Source organism: Oryzias latipes, chromosome 23 (assembly GCF_053564925.1).
Source record: "Oryzias latipes strain Hd-rR chromosome 23, Olatipes_Hd-rR_3.1".
Taxonomy (NCBI): Eukaryota; Metazoa; Chordata; class Actinopteri; order Beloniformes; family Adrianichthyidae; genus Oryzias; species Oryzias latipes.
The window spans coordinates 23,114,126-23,131,153 of record NC_136259.1 but is presented as its reverse complement, the minus strand read 5'-3'; the positions used below and the strand labels follow the sequence as shown (position 1 = coordinate 23,131,153).

Genomic DNA, 17,028 nt, shown 5'->3' with positions numbered 1-17,028 from the left:
TGAGTTACTGGCCTGATTTGGGTGGACTGCTCCAGCCCCCCTAGTTTGCGAGCGAGAAAAGATTGGAGGGCGAGATCGACAGACGGAATGGTGTGGCGTTTCCTGTTGTCCGGTCGCTGTACCGGTCTGTTGGAGTGAAGAAAGAGCAGAGTGAGAAAGCAAAGCTCTCAATTTACCGGTCGCCCTCGACAACACGTTCAAGCAACCGCTTTTGTACGCACGTTTTTTGACCGTTTTAAGGCTCTGTGTAGAAAACGAGCAGCCACTGAAGACACATTTCAAGTTAAACCAGGTTGAACTTTGGATTTGGTAGTGACGTATGGATGGCGTTCCGCTTCATTCACGGAAGTGTCAACCATATGAAAATTGATCTTGAACATAAATAATCACAGTCTGTGTGGTTATTAATTCTAATAATTCTATGACACTGAGTCGTGAAAAAAGAGCCTGGAGAAAAATCTGCACTGCTATAAACATTTTGGACCAAGTGTCTTCCAACTGTAGGAGGTGGACATGCGCCGGTAAACAGTAGAAGAAGAAGAAAAAGTCTGGGCATCTTTGTTTAGGCTGTTGCCCCCACGACCAAGTCCCGAAAGAGCAGAAGCAGACGGATGAAAACATATTTTATGTCTTTGGTGTTGAATCTGCGGTTTGAGGATCTTTTAGCTGAGCTGCTTTGGACTGTGGATCGGATTGTTTTTGTCGGGCCTGAACTCGTGCATTAACATCGTTTCCTGATGTTCGCTGTTGTCCGTCTCAGTCGCAGTGCGGCGTGGCGCATGACCAGCGACGAGAAGCGGGTCATGGACAAAGCCAACGAGGAGATGTGGAATGACTTCAGGCAGGCGGCTGAGGCGCACAGACAGGTCCGCAAGCACGTCCGCAGCTTCCTGAAACCCGGCATGACCATGATTGAAATCTGGTGAGGTCATCTGGTCGTCACAGGCGGCCTCGACTCTGCGTCTGAACCACAAACAGACGGTTGTCCTCACTTTTCCGTGTCTCCTCCCTCAGCGAGCGTCTGGAGGATTGTTCCCGAAAGCTGATAAAGGAGAACGGGCTGAACGCCGGCCTGGCCTTCCCCACCGGCTGCTCCCTCAACCACTGTGCTGCCCACTACACTCCCAACGCCGGGGACGCCACCGTCCTGCAGTATGACGACGTCTGCAAGATTGACTTCGGCACTCACATCAACGGTACGGCATCAGTTACTGCAGCACCGGCTCTGTTTAGTGCTGATGTTCCATTTAAGGCGGCAGCTGCTGATGTCAGCAAGCTGCTGATCTGTGGTTCTGCTCAGACTGCGGTTCTGCTCTGCAGGCCTCCTGGGTTTTTAGTTCTGCTGATGTTTCCACTCAACAAAAACCTCTTAATTCATTTCTGGTCTTTTTTTTTTTTTTTTTTTTTTTTTTTGCTCGTAGGCCGAATCATCGACTGTGCCTTCACCGTCACTTTTAACCCCAAATATGACAAGCTGCTGGAGGCCGTGAAAGACGCCACAAATACTGGAATCAAGGTGGGACCTGGCGTCGCCCAAACGCCGCTCAGCCCCGTCCGGTTCTGCCGGGGCCAACGCTGAAGGTTTGCTGTGGGTTTGTTGCAGAATGCCGGCATTGACGTGCGTCTCTGTGACGTCGGGGAGGCGATCCAGGAGGTGATGGAGTCGTACGAGGTGGAGCTGGATGGGAAGACGTACCAAGGTGTGAAAACTGACGTCTTAGGAAGGTTTGCAGCTTCAATCGGAGGAACGTAGCATTTATTTATGTGGCGGTTCAAATAATGAATGAGAAGATGAAGATTGGTTTTGGAGTTTAGCAAAATTTGGAATTAAGTCTGACCATAATTTAATTTGGAAAAAAAAGAAAAGAAATGTTTATGGAACATATGAATGACTATTTAAAAATCTGGTCCCGTAATGTAAAGCATCTGAGGAAACCTTTCCTTTATCCTTTGTGCTATATTGTGGGGTGCAGATGACCCCACTTCCAAGGCACGTTAACGTTGGGAGTGGGGTCATCTGGACCCCACAAGATAGCACAAGGGCTACAGATCAATATCTTTTCACCTATCACAGTGATGGAAGGAAAATGTGTAAAATACATTAAGTTTAACGCTTGTGCTATCCTAGGCACTTTTAACATTGGGAGTTGGGTCATCTAGACCCACTAGACAGTGCTCTGAACCTTTTTTCTTCAATGTTTTGTGATCTTCACTGTTGTCCATGGATTACATGAAAATCCTCTTCACCTTTATCCACCTTTGTCATGGTAGGGAGAACACGTCAATGTAAGGATCGGGTCATCTGGACCCCATAGGATAGCACAAGGGTTAAAGACTAAAAGTAAATGTTACCATCGCAGCTGTAGCTCCAGTGTTTACATTATTTCGAGTCCCGCATCTCTACCACCGTTGACATGGTTAATGTCATTCCAGTGGAGTCGGAAGCGGAGTAAAGCAGCTTTGCGTTGGTTTGCAACACTTTACGAATTACGTCATAATTCTCGGTTTTAGCGGACCGCCCTTAAATCCGTGCTACCGCTTTTATCTGGTGGTTACTATATGATGTTTGTTGCAGTTTTTGTGACTTTAGGTTATAATCCATTATATGCTTAATGCAACTGATGCAATGCTAACCGGTCAACTCATCTCTGGACGATTAGACGAGCTCACTGCTAACGTCTGGGACTAAAAAATGGTTTTCACACCGTGCTACAGCTCTGAGTCTACAGTTCCTCTCTGTCCGTGTGGTGAACGTTTGAAAATCCAAACACCGAACCGTGGCTGAACGGTTCCTTTTCTGGGTTAAATTCCTTTTCCACGCCACTGCCACAGATCTTCTGGATTATTTTCCACACAGATGCCACTTCTCCATACAGCTCATTTTTGACAGATTTCTTACAATCTCCTCCTGCACTCCTCAACAAACTACATACATATTTTGACCCGTGAATCGATCCCACCCTGCTGTGTTTACACCACAACGCTGCGTTTGTTCGTATAGGGAGGATTATCTGATAAATGAGGAGAATTGGATGGTTGAACCTATCATTTTGTGCCACGGGTAAGACAATTTCACAAGGTAGGGTAGATTGTTGGTGTTAACAAGTTAAATATGCTTAATAAAACAAGATTTCTGTACATTTTTTTTTCTTCTCTTTGGATTCTATTTTACCAGATGTTTGTAACAACACTCTTCTAGTCGATCGTTCCGACATTTAACCTCTCCTGTTCATTTGTTCTGCTTCAGTGAAGCCCATCCGGAACCTGAACGGTCACTCCATCGGCCAGTACCGAATACACGCGGGAAAGACTGTGCCTATCGTCAAAGGAGGCGAAGCGACGAGGATGGAGGTGAGTCCGTGTTCCAGAACCTCCTTCCCTGGAACGGAACGTGACCCAGCTGAGGCTTTGACCCGTGCTGCTTCTCCACAGGAGGGAGAGGTTTACGCCATCGAGACGTTTGGCAGCACAGGTAAAGGCATGGTCCACGACGACATGGAGTGCTCTCACTACATGAAGAACTTCGATGTCGGCCACGTCCCCATCAGGTAAACGGATTATTTGATCGTTCTGTCCCGCAGCCGACCCAATTCTCTTATGAGGCTCTAAAAAAATGTTTAAATTAAGTAAGAAAACTAAAACACACGACATAAAGTTTAGACGTTATTATGGGATGGCTCCAGGATCTACAGCTTGGTGGACATTTTGTGGAGACTTCCTAAGATAATGGAAAAGAGAACTTTTGTCTGAGCAATCCTTTTGAAATTTCAGGCACACACCAGCAGGTTATGTCAGCAAGCACAACTGAAGTTTCATTGACCTTTGACCTCGTGAGGAGGCCACCATGTTGGATTTCCCTAAAACCAAGAAATCCCCACCAAGGGGTTTCGATCTATCCCTGCCTAACTCCCCAAGCATCATTGGGAAGCAATGTTGGAATTAGAAGATGCAGATTTTGAATGGCTTTACCTTGCGTTCAAAATCTGCTCAATCTGCGTTCAAAATTGTGATTTTGCAAAAGTGGCGTTCCCTTGCTGCTCGCTCATTTTTACTGGAATATCGTGCGAACAGAATACTTGAATCCTCGGATCAATCTGAACAGAACGATATAACATACGATATGAACATGTTAGGAATCTGGGTGGGGTTAACTAAAAACCTTGGTTGCCAAGGAAATCCAAAAATGTACTTATGCAGATTCTTCTAAAAACTACATATACCTGTTCGCCATCACCAGGGAAGCAAAAAATAAAATGGTTGCTATGGAAATAAAACCAACAGAAAAGCTGCCATTTTGACACAAGTGTTCTTTTTCATGATTTTTGACACATGCAACCCTGACCAGGGTTTTATTTGTTTTTTTTTATTCCCTGTTGGTGTATTACCTCCATCTTGTGTCTTAATTGCTGCCAGGTTCTACTTAAATCCAAGCCAATTGTGCTCTTACTTTTCTCCTCCCCAGGCTGCCCAGGGCGAAGCACCTCCTGAATGTTATCAATGAGAACTTCGGCACGCTGGCGTTCTGCCGGCGCTGGCTGGACCGCCTGGGCGAGAGCAAATACCTGATGGCCCTTAAGAACCTGTGTGACCTGGGCATAGTGGACCCTTACCCCCCACTCTGCGACACCAAGGGCTGCTACACCGCTCAGTTCGAGCACACCATCCTGCTCAGGCCCACGTGCAAGGAGGTGGTCAGCCGTGGAGACGACTACTGACGAGCCAACCCATGACCAGAATAGAGACGCAGCAGAGAGGAGGTTCAGGAGGACGAAGGTGTGATGGACTCAAAGAAGTTGCAAAGGATGCCAAGCGATGCTGTAGTCTGCCCATGATGCTCCGCACTCAGCTTTTAAAGAGGGACAAGCATTCTTCTGGGTTCTTTATTATCAACCACATCTGACCGGGTCAGCGGTGGCAGAAGCTTCGTGCTTTCCCCCTTGATCGGCAGACTTCTGTTTTTCAAAACATAACATTCAAACAGTTCATTTCTCAAAGCTGCCATTGATGTCAAATCATTTCCTGTTTACGGAGCAGAGGTGGCTGCGGATGCCTTTCTCCGACCCCCTTTCGGTTTCTGTGGATTCAGGCTGAGCCTCGTATGAGGGGTCAACAAGACAGCTTTAACACATGTTCAGGTGGATGCATGGCCAGAAATGTGTGTACAGACTTTTCGTAAATAATGCTTGGAGTGTTGAAGTAATAAAGCAGCATCATGACAGACATCTGCAGCTGTATGTCTGGCTTCTGTTGCTATGGGGGACTCTGCACTCTCGGCCCTCCGGCCTTAGTTTGATACTTTTACAACCTCTCTGCGATGGATGGCTGCTGATACTGTCTGTTCCCAGTAGAAGTGCTTCGTTTTCAACTTGGAAATGGTTTTGTAAGAAAAACAAATTATTAAAGTTATTGTTGCTCCTTCTGCATTTCTCACTTCTAGTGTTTCACATTGAAAAATACATTTAAATACAATCATTAATTTCTTAGAATTACACTTTCCAGGAATTAACCATGTCCGGCCATGTTTGTGGCTTCAGTGATTAAGTAAGTTAAGGCATGCAAGAAGTAAACTTTTTTTATGCTTTGGGTTTTTAATTTAGGTCATTTAATTACTTTCAGTTGGAAAATAATCAATCTTAAATGCTATATTTTTTTTCCTGACTTCCAAGATTTAGACTTCAAATTGGCGGGTTTTTTGGCTAACGGAAATATTCGGCGTCCTTGTTGGTGAGTATAAAATGACTTATCGTCGTTTCTACCACATTCCTACCCCTAAGACATTTGTGAAGCATATTTCAAATTAAGTTTAAAAAGAAAAAAAACTAGAAATTATGGAGTAAATTCTAACATTCAGAAAGCCAAACTATGCTAGCTACATTTAAGCTACCGGTATAATCAAAAACGCACATAATTTTTTTAAATGTGTTTTTTTGTTTTTTGTGTGTAACAAGGGTTACATTTTGTTTGGGAGAAAAAAAATCTTTAAATAGTGTGGAGGGCGTCCCATTAATGATTTAACCAACGAGAAAAGAAATTGCCCTTCAAAGATTTAGAATGGATTCGTTTTTTATTATGAAAGGGGCGAGAAGGAACTAATTTCTACCATCTCCTTCTATACCGAGTGAAATCCAATTCAGGAAATAGCCTTGTCCCACCATGTTCAATTTCATAGATTAGACAGGTGGGTCCAGGGCGCGTGCGAGGTGTAAACATGTAAACTAAATCTACATTTTTATTTTAGGTTGCATTTAATTGCTTTGAGTTGGAATTTAATAAATTAAATTATTTAAGAGTGAAAGTTTAGTTTTCTGTAATTCGTTTCCATGGTGTTCGTCAATTTTGACCCGAACACCACGTAAAGGTTAAAAACGCGTTTTTGCGCCTAACCCAACTCTTCCGCATCCGTTAATGGAGAATTTAAAAATAGTTTTTTATTTTCGTTACTTCTATAATCTTATCCGACATATATTTAATATTAAATTGTATTTTTAGGTGTAAATTGTAAAGCAAATGTTTACTAACACAAAAGCTAAACTATATTTAAGCTAATATCAAAATCGCACTTAAAAACAAAAGTTTCCTGACTATAAATGTAGTTTATGTGTAACAAAAAGATCAAACTTCAATTTGCGAGAGAGGAAAAACTGCTTACAATAAAAAGTAAAATAAAATAAAAAAAAAACACTGAAAAAATATTCCCATTTATTGAGGTAATTCTTTCTAGAAAAGAAACTGAGGTAAAAATTTGCATAGAATACCTTTCACAAAATGTACACAGAAAAAAACACATCCATGAAGTAGTAACAAAAATGCCAAAAACAATTGACTATAACAAAGAGACAACAAAGTGTGCTTTGATTCCCTTCTGAAGGTCTTTAAAAATAGAAAAAACAAACCGTTAAGTCCGTAGTTACTGCTGGTGATGTTGAATGTATAAAACTTAACAGCTGATGGCCTCTTCGTAAACTTTCAAGGATTGTATAAAAAGTACATTCATAATTTAAATGCTGATCTGCGTCTGACTTTCGCATATTTGATAAAAAAAGATATAAAAATAGATCAGCTCCATCAATAAAAGGGCACTTTTCTGGGTTTTGGATGTTGACATACGCTACAGACAGTCATCTTCTGGAGCCAATAGATGGCAGCACTGAGCTGAAAAAGAATCCCTTTGGAAAACTTTTACCCTTCCTGGTAAAAGAGGGAGAATACTACAAAGACGACGTGGCAAATCTTTTAGTCATTTTGAAACTATAAAACTGTTTTTTTCCCTAATTTGCCAATGGCTTTGGCTTGAAGTCTGTTTCAGAACAGGAAGTACAAACGCCCACCTCGTTTGTGATCTGATTAAAATAGCTCACAAACCACAATGCTCACGCCTTCCTGTAGAAATTAGTGCTTGTGGCAGCAAAAGTGTGGCTATGCTGTTACAGGGAGTCAATGTAAACAGAGGAGGTGACTTGTGACAGCTCTACATCCAGTTCTGTGTCAACTAAAGTGACTGAGAAACCTTGATGCTGATTTCAAACAAAAAAAAAGCTTTTAAAATCAATTAGCCAGCACGTCCATGTGCAGAGACATAAGCACATACGCCTCATTAAGGTTTGCGATCAAACCTGCCCGAGGCTGCTGGCTGCTACTGAGACACATCTTGGCCAATACTCTCTGAATAAAATACAAATGTACATGGAAAAAAAAACATCACCGTTTCTTTTAAATACCTACATATAAACAGCATCCACAAGAAGTTCACAAAGTAGAACCAGATATTACAAAAGTAGTTCTTTCTTTAAACATTTTTTTTAAATAGACTAAAAAGTCCCATTCTCCCCCGTTTGAAAAAAAAAAAAAAAGGAGGGAAAGATGAAAGAGCAATAGCTGGGTCTGTGCTGATATCAAACGCTGAGTGGTCAGGATGCAGTGGAGGAGGCCACGTTAAAGGGCTCGTGGTTCTATAGCGGCCGGTCTTTGTCCTGAGTTACTCGCTGTGTGTAGAAAAGGATGTAGGCCTGAGCCCGGCAGACCTCGTCCACCGAACACACGTTTAGCTTAGAGTCATTACAGTGAACCCAGAAACCTGGAGGACAGGAGAACACGGAGAACATTTTAGACATCTGCAGCTCTGTTGTGGAGGTACTTCATTCAAGATTTTCCATTGTTAACCAACAACGGTCTAATAAAAACCTGCCTGTTTGATATTTCACAGCCACATTTTTAAACACGCAAACAGTTTACAAGCTCCAAACACCAAGCGGAAGGAACGTCATTTCAGCTTCGATTTAAACGCTTTTAGTGGGATTTACTTACCACCTTCTGTGTTGTAGCAATAGGCAGTGTAATGGCCAGAGCCAAAGCCCTTCCCATGATGCATCACCACAGCTGAGAGCTCGTAGAGGAAGTGCTTGGGGCGAGGAGAACCCGGGGAGCCGGGACTGCCGGGACCGGAGCAGGACACGTCTTTAGGCGGTGAGCTGTCTCTGCAGCAGTAAGGCTCCATGTTCAGGAGCTGATCGAAGCTCACATGGACTCCAATCTTCTCCCGATGGTTTCGCCCAGACCACCTGGGGATCCATCACAAGGCCACAATCAGGCTGCAAGTTAACATCAGAGCAAAATGTACCACGGCTGGAAACTGCCGCTGTCCCGCTAAATGAGCACAAGCAGACGGAAAGCCCTCCAGAACAGCCTCTTTGTTTCATCGCTGAGAAAACTGCACCGCACCTCGCAGTCCCACACGAAAAGTCCCACAACAATGTTGTATTTTTTGTCTAGAGGTCGTTGTTGAAGGTTCTCATTCATCCACGTGACGTCTCCAAGTTGAGTGACGGCAACTGGACTTCCAGTCGTGTGAAAAAGTTTGGGCAGCCCTGATCGTTTTCAAGATTTTGCTTCATAAATCATTGGTTGTTCGGATGAGCAATTTTAGGCAAATCTATGATATAGCAGACAAATAGTGATATATGAGATGTGAAAAGAAGTTGATAGGATTTACACAACGGCAGCAATAATTATTGAAACAAAAGGTGCATACATTTGGGCACCCTTGTTTTATTGATTTTCTTACTTTCAGCACTAGTTATTGGGACACAAATGTTTGGTAAGCTCATTGACCCTTGACCTTCAACAAGACAACGACCCTAAACAGGGCTCAAATTCTACTAAGGCATTCATGCAGAGGAACAACTACAACGTTCTGGAACGGCCATCTCCGTCCCCAGACCTGAATATTATTTAAAATCTGTGGTGCCATTGAAAGCGCAATCAAACTTGAACTGAACTGGAGATGTTTTGTAAAGAAGAATGGTCCAAAATACCTTCAACTAGAACCAGACCTTCATTGGAAGCTATAGGAAGTGTTATTTCTGCAAAAGGAAGATCTACAAAATATGTGTAATAATGTTATTTTGCCGTTTGGCGTGCCCACACCTATGCACCTGTCTACTTTTGCTTTAGTAATTATTGCACATGGCCAGAGCCAAAGCCCTTCCCATATCACAAATATCACTGTGTTATTCAGCTATATGATATATTTAATTGAATTGTGGATCCAAACAACCAATGATATATGAAGGAAAATCTTTCAAATGATCAGGGGTGCCCAAACTTTTTCAACCGAATGTAAAATCTTCTTTCTTGGCTTCTATTGAGGAGGGGATTCTTTTTGCGCTTGATTGTAAGTCAGAACCCTGAGAGTCGGAAGTACCACTGACAGCGTCCGCCATTCAGACGCAGCTCCTGCAGTTGATGGTGAAGCTCACCGTACTGGAAAGGTTTACGAATGACCTCATGAAACCAGACATGAGGACGTGACCCGGTCCCGGATAAGCGGAGGAAAACGTAATTACCGGAGCTCATAAATAAAGAAACCCGACCCTTTAACGTCATCTGTGTCTTCCATGCATTGACTGTACATGAGACAGATATACAGTCAATGCTTTCATGTAGCAATGAAGCAGACAACTGTAGCTCCTCCCACACGCTCATCTATCTTTGGATAGGTGGTCTTACCTAAAGCGTTTGAGGTGGAGCCTGAGAACCTGAGGCAGTTTGTAAAGCGTCAGCTGTTTCTGTGCTTCAGACAGGATGACTGGTTTGGAGGAGGTCCGACGTCTGGCAGCTGCGAGCCGAGTGTAAGAGAAGAAAAAACACGTTACAAATGTACAGGGAGCCTAACAGTAGCAGTATCACAGTTATTACATTTAATTCATACTTATAATTTTAAACGTACTAAAAGAAAGACGGAAGAAATCGATTCCTTCATTGGAAAAAGTTCCAAGAGCAACTTTTTGATTTACTTTGATTTTTTTTTACCACGTTTTACAGATTCATCCTTAAGTTTCCCACACAAAAAAAACAACAAAGCCAACAGTTTATAGACGTGTAAATAGAGAATGAAGAATCTGTAACAGAGGGAAGCACTTGGCATTCGATTAAAAATGAAACTAAGAATGAGTGAGTGGATCCTTTCACTCACAGTTACACTGATCGCAGGCGTAGATGTTTCCTTCCAGAGCTTCAGTCTCGGTGAACTTGGCCAGCATCTCCGTCAGATGGCAGGAAGCCTGAGCGGCAGACTCCCTGCTGTTGCTGTGATAACGCTCAGGGAACTCCAGAGAGAGATCCCAGAATGGCTCCACAGTGTTGGAACGGTGGCTACAGGCCAAACATGTCACCTGTAATGATGAGAAAGATGAAGAAACATTTTACTGATGCAAAAATCACCTACAAAACAAACATGATACTGAAAAAATTTCCTTTGAAGACAAAAACAGCACTGATAGATTTGGTGGTAGAAAGCAGCGGATCATTGCCAAAGGCTTCTGCCGACACACAGCCTCCATTCAGCGCGAGCAGGTGTCAGAGTGGAGTCGGTCTCCCTGAACGTCTCTAAGCAAACTCGTCACGCCGTAGCCTCATTCATCAGTTACTCAAACTGAACCGGAGCCATGGTGCTGCTTTTTAATCATGAGCTTCTACACATTATTTTAGTTACCAACAGAACAAAGACTCAAATCCTTGAATAAAATAAAGAGCAGCTCTAAGAAAATCAATTAAGTTGAAGTGAAGAGCAAATAATAAAACATATTATTCAGGACTTAGCTGTGCTGACTGCTCATGTTCAAAAACAGGAAAGTTCAGACTCCTAATTAAAGTACCACTCCAATAAAAATGATTTTTGGTTGACATTTTTAAAATGTTTTTGTGGCATTTTTCTGAAGATGAAAGACGTATATGAAGAAACGTCAGCTCAGAATTGCATTTCTGCACATTTCTTTGTTCGAATAATTGTGAATCAGGAGCAGACAAAAAAAAATTCAGTTGGAAAAGGAGTGATGTAGAAAATACGCTGAGCTCTCAGCAATGGGGAGGGAAAGGGAGGCGGGGTTACTCCATGCCAACGGTGCCGCCCACAATGCACTGGCTATTTCTAATGAACTCCTGCCGCTCTACAGAAACTATGTCCTAAATAACAACACAGATTTTTGTTTTTTGGCTAAAAACGGCATAATCACAAATTAAAAGACCACTGGGAACACTTTCAAAAACAGATCAAATGATTTGTTAAGAACATTGTATACGAGAACTGGATTCAGTGAGTGTGATGTCACACCTTCTTCCAACCAAATGAAGTTAATTCAGCCACCATTTTTTCGTAATATAAATGCCACAAGACAAAGTTAGTCAGTAGTGGTAAGTCCGAGTCCAGTCTGAGTCAACGTTTCTATGACAAAGACTCTCACCAATCAGGAGCGAGCAACCACTCGAAAGCAGGCTGCCAAAATCTGTCAAAGATTTCGAACGTTGGACGTGGGGGCCAGCAAGCTCCATCTGCTCTTATTGAGACATCTGATTCCAACATGAATAACTTGAAATACATAGATAACCATCATGAAACGATCATGAAAATGTTGAAAAAGGTATCAGATCAAGAATGCTTATTTAGACTTCATTTCTCTAAAGAAGTCTGGGATTTTAGGTGGTACTTCCTGTTTGAAACGCTGGGGGGAGGGAGGTCACTCGGTCCACTTCTTATATAAAGTCAATGGTTTAGAAAGTGAATGAATGTGCTTCGTCTCATACCTGGCTGAGAAGCTGGCCGTGAAAGATGGTGTTGACCACGCTGAGCACCTGCTTGATGAGTCTCTTCTGCGTGTGCGGGACTCCTGCAGACGTGGTGTGCGTGCCCGTGCTCTCCAGCTCATGCTGCACCTTATCCAGCAGCTCACACAGGAACTCCTGAGCGTCCTGCTGAGCGTAGCCCCTGAACGCGGGGATCAGCTGCCACACCGAGTGCAGCATGGCGAAAGGCGAAACCAGCGCCCATTTGCCAGACCACATGACCTGAAACAAGGTGTGCAGCTCATGGCAGAGAGAGATGTGCTTTGAGCTGGGCTCTTTGGGTTGTATCAGCTCCATGCTGCTGGCCCGTGAGGCCCCTCCGCTAAGTCCCACGCCAGAGCCCGCATTGGTCTGCAGCCCCTTTCTTTGGGAAAGAGGGGACTGGGACAAAGCTTTTCCTGCCAGTTGTCCCTGGACAGCAGATGCCAGTAGTTCCAGTGCCTGGGTCAGGTCCAGACGCAGAAAGCACTCCCTGAAAACGTGGAGGTGACTCAACACCTGCAGGATGGAGTTCATGTAACAGGTGTTCCCTAAATTCCTTAGGCCCGTCACCCCAGGAGTGACTGTGGGACGCCTTTTAAAGGGGGAACCATCCTGTTTGGTGCTCTGCTTGCGGCAGGAAGCGCGAGGTGTTGAAGGTGTTTTGGGCTTGGATTTGGCAGTAGAAGAACGATTGGTGGACCTGGGAGTTGGCTGGACTTTTTTTGGATGTTTGGGTTTCTTGTAGGTTGCAGTCTTGGGGCTTCTAGTGCGCGACGTTTGGGTAAGAGACTGGGCTGCACGTGGTTTCGTCTTAGTGCGTGCCTGTCGAGAGGCTGGTGCCGTGACTGCTGTATCAGCGACTCTCTGGCTTTTCCGACGCAAGCGACGACTCTTCCGAAGAGGAGCGTTTTCCAGCTCCTCCTGTAGCTGCCTCTTCAGAACGCGTCTCCTCTCTCTGGCCTCCCTTTTCAGTTCCTCTTCCTCCTCCCTCTTTCTCTCCTCTTTCGCTCTCCTTTTGCCACATTCAGTCTGGCCAAACCAAAGGTGAAAGATGCGTCCCATGAGCGCCCTGCGGCGATGCCAGAGGGCTGTAAACATTCTGTCCTCATCTCTTAGCTGTAGCTCCTGTGCTCCACTTAGCATGAGAGCATCCACTGCTGCACTGGAGGAGCGCAGAGTGCGCCCACTGCGGGTGGTGACCTCATAGCGCTGGTTCTGGATGGCGCTGAGAGTGCTACGTAGCAACTTGAGGTCTCCGGTTGCATTATCATTCAACACATAGTCATCGCACAAGTAACAAAAGACGTACAGTTCATTAACTTCCATAGCTAACGGGTGGTGCTGCTGCTGGAAGTGCTGCAGCGCATGCTCCTCGATGTAGCGGCCGCATGCCACATGCGCACAGCCCAGACAGGCCCACACAGACTCGGTAGTGTTGCAGTCGACACAGTGCCACTTCTGCGGGTTGAGGATGGAGTGGTCTGGGGCCAGCCGCAGCCGCCCCACGTGCTTACACCTGTCCATTACACGCGCCCGCCGGCTGAGCTGGCTGGCTGTGTGTGTCCGTCAACAGCAGACTGAACTTATTACAAGCCGAGTGTTTGTGCCTCTGTCCTTCACGCTGGCTTCATATCACCTTGGTAACCACGGGGAGCCAAAAAGCTAGAGCCTCCCAGGGCATGATGGTGTTGTCTGAAAAGCGAGAGAGCACAAACTTTGGTGAATATCCAGTTAAAGTTAGAAGAAAGAAAAGACATGAGGCTTCGTCCAAATTCTCTCCCTATTCCCTAAAAGATTACATAACGCCCTGGATCTAATGTAATTCACTACTTTCTTTTTTTGATCTAATGCCAAATACGACATCATCTATTTGCCGAAATAAAACCCAATAAATATGAACATTTTACAGAGGTTATTTATGAATCCAGTGTGTCCTGATGATGAAAACTTGGAGGATTTTTTTTTTAAAAATTGCACAAACATTTTGTCAAATTACAAACAATTCAAACGCAATGCATTGTGGTCTGCATTTGCCAATCGCGTGAGCGTCACTGCACACTAGTTTTTTTGCAGAGGCTTCTCGGAAATTTCTAGGGCACTGGATTTGAAAATTGTAAATTCGAATGAGGGTGCACGGTGGAGCAGTGGTTAGCGCTCTTGCCTTACAGCAAGAAGGATGGGGGACCAGAACCAGAACACCAATGGTGGACCTTTCTGTGTGGAGTTTGCATGTTCTCCCCGTGCATGCGTGCGTTTTCTCCGGGAACTGCGGCTTCCTCCCACCGTCCAAAAACATGGTTCATTGGTTACTCTAAGTTGTCCCTAGATGCGAGTGTGCGTGGCTGAGTAATTGCGGCCCTGCGACAGACTGGCGACCCGTCTAGGATGTCCCCAGCCTTGGCCCACAAGTGGCCAGGAAAATAAAAACTAACTGACTAAAACAGCTCATAGTTTTTAGTTTAAAGAGGGCGTGTGTGATCGTTCATTATTGAACAGACTGTTCCTCCATGAGTGAGCTACAGTGATGCAGAACCATCGCACTGCTTCAAAAAACCCCATCAGGCTGGTAAGTCATGAAATCCTTGCATGGTGAGCCCGCAGGTGTTATCAAGATCACCGCTAAGAACAAAGTGGCACAGCAACACATGGGGACCGGATTAACTGTTCTCTAGAGCGTCTCACCACAGCGACTTGTTACCGACGTCACATATACTTTACAAGAAAAAAAAGTTTAACTAAAGCTGACCAAAAGAGTGACTAAATGTTGGAGTTTATCTAAAGTCGTTAATGTCACGTAAGTTTTTCAGCAACTAAAAGCGCGCTTCGCCTGGTTTGTCCTTGCTGCTGCATGCTGTGAAGAGAAAGCCACTTATTTAAAGTTAACTGAAACAAACCACACACACACAACTAAACGCAGCCGGCAAGGTTAATAATTCATTAAAGTGACATACAAATGAACACACTTTGTTATAATATTCCTATTAAGACATAAAGCACTTATTCATCGGCAGCTAACCGCGGCTAGCCAGCCGGGCTAACGTACCTGGTAGTGTGGTGGTAGCTTTAGTATTGGAATTACAAAAGGCCGAAATCACGCACAAAAATGTACATGTTTACCTCAAACACTACTAAATATAAACAAAAAATAATTTAAAGAAAGGTGAAGCCAACATAAGCTCGAACAAAGTCTACTTCGTCACTAATTGCGTTGTGTTTATTCAAGAGATTAGTAAACCACAAGTGCCCTTGTTGCTAGCATGCTAACTAGCATTGGCGAGAGAAGCTAACATCGTTAATCCAAACTAGTTTACGCGCTAGCCGCGCTGCTGCTCTCTACGTCTCACACAGCTCCATCACGAGTCCTCAGGATGGTTCCTGGAGCCCACAGTGGCGTGCCCTACAACACTGTTAAAATGTGACAACATTATGGTCGTGAAAAGAAAAATAAAAGCGTACCGTGCTTCCCCTTCACGCCAGAAACTCTTCTATTTCTAAAATGATCGCCATCTTGTCAGTTCCTGTCTCGTGTTGTCGGCTCGAGCGCGTTCCCGATTCGTGACGTTTTTGTTATTGTTGTTGTTTTGTGAGGATTTTATTGTCATCCTTAAATTAACATATGGAATAATCCTAAAAGCAAAGTATGTTTTATAGAATAATAAAATGCCTCTTGTATGTAATCAGAATGCATTAGTTTGTCATATTCCTTGTGTTTATATTAATGTTTAGATATTAGCATATGCTGGTATTATTACAATTCTTTTTTACAAATTCTTTATGATACATTTTGAAGTTCCATGGTTAAATTATTTTTAAGTTTATGATAAATCTTTTAGGCATCACGTATTGATTTTTCCAACTTCCCCTTGGGAATTAATAGAATATTTTAACTCAATTGCTTGATATAGTTTCTAAGTAAAATAGTTACTTATATTTATGTTTTTAAGCCCGTTTTTAAAACAGTTTTTTTTATTTCATTCATTCCTGATGAGTTTTTATTTCTTATGTTTTGCTTAAAATACTTTTTTAAATCCAAAAATGTATAAAATAATTTACAAATTCTATGTTATCGTACTTTCATTTGCAGCATGTGCCTTTATTTTGAAAGGATATCCTCAAAAGAGTAGTTTTGTTTTTACCAATATGTTTAAAAGTGGTTGTGCTTTTTTTGACAACTTTGTGTCATCAATCCATAACATGCAGTTATAATTAAAATAATCAGAGTAAATTTAGACAAAATAAAAATAAGTGAAACATATATTTCTTTATTTTGCGTAAAAACTGAGTTGTCATGGTTTCTTATTGCTGGAATAAAATCACTGCATCGCACTTGTGGCTTCATAAACGCAGTACCGCTCTTTCCCACTAGAGGGGAGTGTTGAACAACCCATTGGCACTACGGATTTCTGTATTTACTGCCAATACCTCAGTCAAAGGTCTGCTAGTTGAAGTTTTTAAGTGCACTTTGAGCCCCTAACGACTTAGACACAATTTTCTTATTTCAGTAAAGGTTGGCTGAACCTTTTATCTGTACAGAGTAAAAAATAAATCACTTAAAATAATACAATTAGCAAACTCCGGATAAGCGGAGGAAGATGGATGGATGGATGGAATTAGCAAACTGTGTAAGTTGTCTGAAGACTTCAAACTCTCGGTTACAGGACAACCTTTAAGACAATTCTTAGATTTAAAATTGTTTGTTTTGATGATGGAAAAACACAACTACTGCAGTTAAGTTATCCTAGAATTACACTTTTATTACATCTTCCTCTCAAGTTTACATACATTTTAAATTTGTAAATCTTTTAGACTATTCACTTAGCTTTTGAGTTTTCATTAACCTAAAATAAACACAAATGCATGTCGGCAAAAAATCACTTACAATTATTACTGAATGATAAAATGTGAAAGTAATAAAATTATACCATCTTT

At 43.0% G+C, this 17,028-nt stretch overlaps 2 protein-coding genes across 4 annotated transcripts in view; one reads left to right on the top strand and one right to left on the bottom strand.

Moving 5' to 3' along the window:
• LOC101170385 (methionine aminopeptidase 2) overlaps window positions 1-17,028 on the top strand; it is a 100,342-nt gene that overhangs the window by 3,748 nt on the left and 79,566 nt on the right. The window contains exons 5-11 of one of the 2 annotated variants that reach the window (XM_004083214.5): window positions 761-922; window positions 1,015-1,196; window positions 1,422-1,516; window positions 1,604-1,700; window positions 3,248-3,351; window positions 3,433-3,548; window positions 4,463-5,423. In XM_004083214.5, the coding sequence (XP_004083262.1) occupies window positions 761-922; window positions 1,015-1,196; window positions 1,422-1,516; window positions 1,604-1,700; window positions 3,248-3,351; window positions 3,433-3,548; window positions 4,463-4,715 (1,009 nt within the window). In that variant the 3' untranslated portion in view covers window positions 4,716-5,423. Of the gene's footprint in view, window positions 1-760; window positions 923-1,014; window positions 1,197-1,421; window positions 1,517-1,603; window positions 1,701-3,247; window positions 3,352-3,432; window positions 3,549-4,462; window positions 5,424-17,028 lie in introns of those variants that run through there. The other variant, XM_078941815.1, reaches the window with a different exon arrangement.
• On the bottom strand, window positions 6,683-15,672 carry usp44 (ubiquitin specific peptidase 44). Of its 2 annotated transcripts, none has more exons than XM_023952678.2 (6): window positions 15,556-15,672; window positions 12,079-13,791; window positions 10,472-10,670; window positions 10,006-10,114; window positions 8,305-8,558; window positions 6,683-8,074 (listed from the first exon to the last, which is right to left on the bottom strand). In XM_023952678.2, exons 2-6 carry the CDS (start codon window positions 13,621-13,623, stop codon window positions 7,950-7,952), a joined length of 2,232 nt encoding a protein of 743 aa, XP_023808446.1. In that variant the 5' UTR covers window positions 13,624-13,791; window positions 15,556-15,672; the 3' UTR covers window positions 6,683-7,949. The 2 variants fall into 2 exon arrangements, with proteins under 2 accessions (XP_023808446.1, XP_078797937.1); XM_078941811.1 differs by having other exon boundaries at window positions 15,143-15,573.